General features: G+C 37.4%; 1 protein-coding gene across 1 annotated transcript; it reads right to left on the reverse strand.

Annotated features, from left to right (window-relative positions):
• Positions 1-182: 182 nt before the first annotated feature.
• Positions 183-7,071, reverse strand: LOC105058981 (phytochrome-associated serine/threonine-protein phosphatase; the record flags this gene model as incomplete). Its single annotated transcript, XM_010942082.2, is given in 10 exon segments — positions 183-874; positions 1,209-1,280; positions 1,438-1,533; positions 1,620-1,717; positions 1,720-1,762; positions 2,428-2,478; positions 2,592-2,702; positions 5,683-5,740; positions 6,746-6,813; positions 6,925-7,071. Coding segments are annotated over 10 exon segments (828 nt in total), but the record flags the coding sequence as incomplete, so codon positions are not given.
• Positions 7,072-7,682: the final 611 nt, after the last annotated feature.

A 7,682-nucleotide genomic window follows, 5' to 3' on the forward strand; every position in this document is an offset into this window, starting at 1 on the left:
GCCCACGCGACAACGATGTACGACAGCAGCAGCACTCATCCAGGATGGTTGATCACATAGATTGTCCAAGGGAGAGAGATCTGCCCTCCCGAACGTTTTTGGGCACAAAGAAGCTTACCGACGAACAAATAGAATCCAATGCCCACAAGGTCGGTAAAAAAATTTCCCATGCTTCATGCTGCTTTCTGAAAAATCTCCAGAGGATGCTAATATTTCATTTCTAGAGACTCGTACCAACAACATGCAATGACCTCTTAGATTTGCGGGACAAAAGACTCCATTGTTGACAAAAAAAAAAAGTTATGGACTTGTGTGTTTGTCCTTCTTCAAATTGCTCTACATGAAAACTTGAGTTAACAAAACTGTCAGATTGTCTGCAACATGAATGAATCTAGAAATCAGAGGTCTGGGAGTAATGTAACCCAAGCCATCCTCCTGGGCCTTGGCTGAAATTACTGCAGATTTACGGTTGAAGCTCTCAGCCTCCTCTTTAAAGCCCTAAATTGTCCTCCCAACCTCCCAATGAAAGACTCAGTGTCTAACCTTTAGAAAAACAATAAAACAACGTCATGGTGACAAGAATCATAACATACAACAGAAATTAATAATCTGAAGCAAAACCACAAAGCAGCCAGCACGTAGTAGGATCGTTTTGCAAAGTCTCTAAAGGCTCCATCAGATCATGCCGTTAACCTTCCACACATGAAGAACTTCTAACTTTTGCAGCAAAAATTTACAGGTGAAGGCAGGAATCTGTGATGCTGAAAACGGGTCGACCAAAACACCACCTTCATAAAAAGTATGGGACTCCAGTCCTGGGCCCTCTCATTTGATTATTCTCTTCAGTTTCTGTGAAGAACTTCACCTCTCTCTCCTGTCAATTAAAAGAAATGGACAGCTAAGAATTTAGGTGAGCGCACTCATCCAAGGTGCAAAAGAGCCAAAACACTCATAGAATGGCATCTATCAGCAATGAACCATGCAACATCAATATGAATTTTTGAAGCTTATTTTGAGTGTTCAACAAAGATACAGCCACCTTAAGTAGAGCATAATTTGTTTCAGTTACATGGCTGAAGAAGTTTCAAACTCCAAAATTTCAATGCACATACAGAAATGTTCAGCACAAAATAGATGATGGAAAAAAGGTATGTAAATAAAGGCAGATCACCAAGAAAAGGCAAATATGCTAAGGTTATTAACCATACCATATTCTCATTGAAGCTCAATATTGAAGCTACATTCCCACATCTGTAACAATAATTAGGAGCAGACCACACCTGGACAGGCCCGAATATCGAAAGTTGCACATCAGTGTTTAGAATCCACAATGCAGAGGGTTTGTAAAATAAATTAACTGGAGAATCCAATGGAACAACAGCAGAAAAGTGACATCAACTACATTAAGCATGAAGCAACTCATATATGTTAACTCACAGTTACAAGGCCCTTGTCTTGAAACATGTACTTCAAACCTTCCTGGACAAGTTGGTGTGCCCGACAAACAAGATCAAGATTGTTTATGTGATTGAACTACGAGAAAAGAGGGCACATGTGTGAAAGGCAGTCAACTCAAGAAGAAATTCAGCTTACAAAACCCAAAGAATCTATTCATGTACCTCTGATGTCACCCTGGATCCGAAAAGCCAACCTGCACCACGAGGACTGACAGCCCATGTTTCAATATCCTCTGGGTCACTCCACATAAGGTCACAAAAGGGCCCTCATGAGGAATTTCACAATCACGGTTGATAACCCTTATCTGTTAATAAATAGGAATTGCAGGAAGGAAAACAATAAGATATGTTATAAAGATCAAACATGAAGCAATGGCCAACCAAACAAGGATAATTTTCCAAACACACTTCATAACAAGTACAGCACTAGATCATAGCAACTGCTATGCATGGCCAAGCACAGGCTTCAAGTTATAATATTAAAGGGGTTAGTGTGCTTGTAATGTACATGAGTGTCTGTGTAGGCAAAGAAGTACATTCATGCAAATGAGACAGCATGAGAAAAAACTGCATGTCAGATAAGTTGGAAAACGCTAGAGCAATCCTGCCCCCCCCCCCAACCTCTAACCCCACTCCCTCACTGGTTGTACAGTGATTATTCAGTTCTCTACGAGTACCAAAGGATCAACTGAACTTGATGCAGTCAATGCTATTAATCCATCCAATCCTTATAGAACAAGTTTGTCTGGATCAGATTATGTTTTCTCACCAAGAGGATAAAATTTTATCACATTGATTAGTAACTAACATAATGTTTCCTATCAACAATCCATTAATCATGCCACTAATGTGAAAAATGAATCACCAGTTAAAATCTTGCCATCTTTAAAAGATAAATGTACAAAAATGCTAGGAATGAAGGGCTCAAGAAATCAATTCTGAAGATACGGAAAAGTTGAGAAGAGCAAACCTGATCAACTGTTCGTATATCAGGAGAAAGACCACCATGGACACAAAGAACCTGCAGTTCCCAAAGGAAGACCATATCAGAATAATAGATACAAGCTAAAAAGAAGGCACAAATAGCATCTGGCATTTCATCTGTATCTGAACGCAAAAACAGTAGGGGCTTACAGTTCCATCTATAATGGCCGACAATGTTAGGTAATCAAATACATCAGTGCAATACCGCCATGCATTGGCATTTCCATACTTCCTCTGGCACTCATCATAAAAGCCATACACCTAAAAATAGATGACATCCATCATTAGCAAATCCCATATGGAAATAAACTACATGCTTATGTTTTGCATGTTCATTTGGTGGACCTATGAAACCAAACAAAAGTTAAGACAATTAAATTAGCCAATATAATTAGCAAAAGAAAAAAAATGTTTATAATTTATCTCTCTTAATTTCTGGAATAGCAAAAACAGAGCTTTCATGATATCTCCTGAGCATAATGTAAAAATGAAGATTTGTTAGATGATGTAACCAAGTGTAAACACAAAGTGGAGGATGAGAAGCCAAATGATTTTCTTACAGCCATATCCTTGTATTATGCAGCCTTATATATCAACAGAGTTTGTGAACCTTTAGCCCACAAAATTGTATAAACAATAGAAACTTCTCTATGGGAACAATTCATGGAATTCCCTAAGCATCAGTAAAACATTAACGTCTGTCATCCTTAAGAGTATACATCTTGTGAAACAATAATAGTCACACTTACAAGGACACAACTTGCATCATCAAAGTTGTGGTTCAGCTTCCTGGTGCCACAAAGAACATGGGCAAGATAGTATTTTGGATCCATAGGCATACCAATTATCTTAGAAGTTACAGCAAATTAAGTGCCTAGTTTCACTGTTTATCGAAGTGATCATATTCTTGTTAACCCCTCAATATCCAATGGTGAATCAAAACAGCATGTATGATTTAGGACAAAACTATAACCATTCTCACAAGGGAAATAGTCTAACTTCCAACAGCAAGTGTCATAGGTTTCGAATAGAACCTCTTAGCATGATTAAGTATAATCTTTGCAATGGGAGGAGTAACAAAATTTGATTGGGATTGTAATCTTGGAAGGATGGTCATATCTCTCTTGCAATGAAGTATGTGTGATTTAGTCTCATTACAACCACTCAAAAGACGAGAAACTTCCACACGAGACAATTAAAGGAAAAGAAAGAAAAGCCTAAAATGTCAAGGAACATTTTTTCTTTAAAAGTGCTCCTTGATATCCTAAAAAACTTCTTTAAAGAACATACTCATCAGGTGCACAGTGATAATATATCCATTCCTAAAATTACCAATGACAAATAATCTATCCAAACTCCAAAGCCCACAACAAATAATCAGCTCAAATTTATCCCACATATATCATTCATGAAGCCAAAATAGTGTTCATGGAGTACCCCTGAGACCGCAAAGATTTAATTAAAGAATGACAACCACATTAACTTAGACCTTTTACTTTGCCATGTGGCAGTTTGTAATTGTTGCAGTGGTTGTAGATACAGTATTTTGCTGTTCTAAATGTAACAATTAAACTGCCTAAAGCTAATTGCATGAAATATATATCTAAAAGAAACAGAATAAATAGACTTAACATGAGAACCATAAGAAAGGGAAGAGAACTGTTCCGAAGGACACTAGTGATTATTTCCCTTTGAGTGTTTTAATGAATAGCCAAAACAGGATCATATGGTAAAGTTACACCTCAAAGTAATATACAAATCATATGTAGTTCACTCATTTATCAGATGTGCTAACACACAATTAAATGCAGCTCAGGCAGGTGAAAAGTCCTAACAAAGTATAGTGACCATGCTTTGACCACATATATGCAACAATAGGAGTTTCCAGTTGAGACTACAGATTTCTTCTTATTGAATGGCATAGAGAAAAAAGTTGATCATTCAAGGGGCTAGAGAAGCATCAGAACTAATTAAAACACGCTTGAGCACAAGAATCCAGATAATAATAGTAGTTAAAAGGTGGGGTGACAAACATGTACCATATGCATTCACCTATGACATACCACAATATCTGTCATAGGCACTTTAACACAATCCAGAAGCCAAGGCAAACACCTATGCCAGGCAGCTCTTTCATGGTGCAGGAACAACCAGTGACAAGGCACCACCAAGCTAACTTAATTTCATAGCTAAGTATTGCAGTTGGAAGGGAATATTCTCCTGTGTTAAAGAAGTGAAAACTTATTGGAGAATAGTACTGCATGACAGAAGGCCAGCTCACTATTAGATATATCAGCCTCCATCCGCTTATTTGGGCATATTTACATATCCATAAGAACTCAAATCAAAGAAAATGATGAATTTGAAACGTGTAAAACTATCCAATAAAATGAACTGACCAGGCTGATAACAACAATATTATCCACAGAAGGATGAACCTTCAATTAATAATTTCACTTTAATGACCGGGAAATAAACATTAATGCTAAAGAAGCAAGGAATGAATTTCTAAGGGCTTAAACATTGCAGCAAGTTTGTGACAAAGTCATAAAAATCCAGATGGCATTATGTTTTAAACAAATCATTTGTTAAAACCTCGAAAGAATTAGTACTGCACATCCAGATGAAAGATTCAATTCAATCATGAGTTCAGAAAGCTGTATTCGCTCGATTAGCCTGGTGATTTATGCTGTTCTACAAGTCCTATTAAAAATTTCTTTGTTACTTTGGGGGATAAGTGGGTGATGGCACTGCAAATCTCATAGATAAGTGAAATCAAATAGGAAAATAGGGAGTGTGCATCATGTCTAAACTCCAGGAAACTAAAAAAGAGCTCAAACGACCATGTTAAGCATGAAGAAGAGACAATAATCAGGAGATGAATCAAGATAGAATCCAAAAGAAGAAAAACTATAAAGAAAGCAAGCATATGAGGTTTGTGTAGAGCAAATGTAGAACCCTCTAAAGGCAGAACAAAGAACACAAGATCAACAGATTGATCAACTGAAATAGAACACCTGAGAATCCTCAAGAATGCAGCTGATCAATTTATATTAGACCAAAATGCATTATTTAATCTGACATCATTGTTTAGAGCACTGAATTGGCAGAGCAAGCACACACAGGAGATCCAATATCATGCAAAGGGGCAGATGCACTAATTTCCAACAAGATATTGGACAACACAAAATCTCAGTGATCGTTAAGCTCATTCTAGAAAATATTTTAACCAACAGCATACCTGTGTTAGCTGCCTGCTTTCATGATTTCCACGCAGAAGGGTTATATTTGCAGGATATCTAATGAAGACACAGATAGACAAACAGAACAAGTTATGTCAACAATTTCCTGGAAAATGCTAAAAGAATTCTCAGAAACAACAAAGAGTAAAAACACAAACACAGCAAACCAGGTTTACTGGCTAGAAGAAGATCATTAAGCAAACATATCAAATTCTACAAAAAAGATCCTTTCAACTGATTGATGTATTAAAGGGGAAAACTTGATGATATGGAATTTGAAGAACAAAAATTGCAACCAAATTTAAGAAGGCAATGATAGAGTCAACAGTGCTCCAGGCACTCACCTAGGTGCTCAGGTGAGTTGAGGCAACCCTAGAGCGCCTCAACAACACCAAGGAGAGGGTGGCTTTGTGGAGGCAGTGCCTAGGCAAGCACCTGAGCTGAAGTGAGGATATTTTGGGTAAGCAACTCTCTGAGCAACAGCAGTTTTTGTCCCTTTTTCCTATTCTTTCGGAGCTATGTTAGCTTACTTTGAGGAGTATTTTGGTCTACCAGAGCCCTTTATTGGCTTAAGGAATCACAGAGAAGCTCCACTTTAATCATCTGGGTTCTAGGTTAATCCTCGAGAGGGGGGCCAGACCCACAAGTGGAATGACATGCACTAGGTGATTATGATGATGATGCTTGAAGGCTTGGAGCTACTCTAGTCTCTAGGAAAATTGTCTAAAATTATATAGAAACAAATGAATTTTCCTGGGACCACAAGTGGACTGTGATGCCCAGGGGATTATGGTGATGACGCTTGAAGACTTGAAGCTACCCAAGTCTCTAAGAAGTCTGCCTAAAAATATAGAAAACAAATAAATTCTCCCACTGCGTACTTTCTTGCTCTGATTTTTGATACATTCTTATTCAAAATACTGCTAAAAGAGCTTTTCTTTTACCAAATCACCCACACAAGCAAGCATATGTATGCACATATTACACATAGATACTACTTTTCCAGAATAGGAAAAAATGGACAGACCAAGGAGCATTGCTGTGTCCTTGTTCCAGAAATACCTGGCTTTAAGAAGCAAAAGAATAGTGAAAACTTCCAGACTGTTATAGCCACGATCAACAAAGTCACCCTGACAGTAGTGTACACATCATTTAATCATCAGAGTATCTTCCGGCATCAATGAGGAAAACTCAATGCATTACAAATGCCACAGATGGTTCAGAGAGCAGAAGAATCTTACCATAAAGATGTAATTTGTCTCAGGAACATGTCCACCAGTCTGGAAAAGTTTCATCAAATCATGAAATTGACCATGGATATCTCCACAGACAGTTACAGGACTGTTCACAGGCTGGACATTTGACTCCTCAATAAGAATCTCTTTAACCTGAAATCAATTAAAATTTAAGACTTCAGAGTTGAACAGACATAAAAAATACTACCTTTACTAGACTTCTAAAAAGCCATCTATGGACAAAGAAAGTGATGTATAAAAATGCATTTTCGCTTTTTTAATGAAAATCTACATCTAAATGAAAATATGTAAGGGCAACGATTTTGAAAGTGATAATGATGACATTTAGATTTAGGCCCTGGACTTAAAGGGTAAACATGATATCATGCAGGTGATAAGAACATTTGATAAGAGTAACCATGCATTTTGACAACAGTAACAATGATTATAACCAGAAAGCAATTCGTAGTCCAGCCGTTTCTTATGATTGACATACCAAATGCATAATCTTTTTACTTCTTCCAGTAGGATTAGAAGTTAGAACTAGCATCCGATAGAAATGACCTAGTGGCTGAAATTTGCTGCATTCTTGCAGTATTTAGGGAGACAATCTTATCCCCGAATCCTACCTACTGAATAAAATTGCATTAACTTTTAGTGGGTTAAAAAAAATGGATCAACCATAGTGGTATATGCATCTTCGGGGGGCGGGGGGCGCAGATAAAAATGTGAATTCAAGAAAATGCACATGGATGAGTTTAAAA

This window comes from Elaeis guineensis, chromosome 16, assembly GCF_000442705.2.
Source record: "Elaeis guineensis isolate ETL-2024a chromosome 16, EG11, whole genome shotgun sequence".
NCBI lineage: Eukaryota > Viridiplantae > Streptophyta > Magnoliopsida > Arecales > Arecaceae > Elaeis > Elaeis guineensis.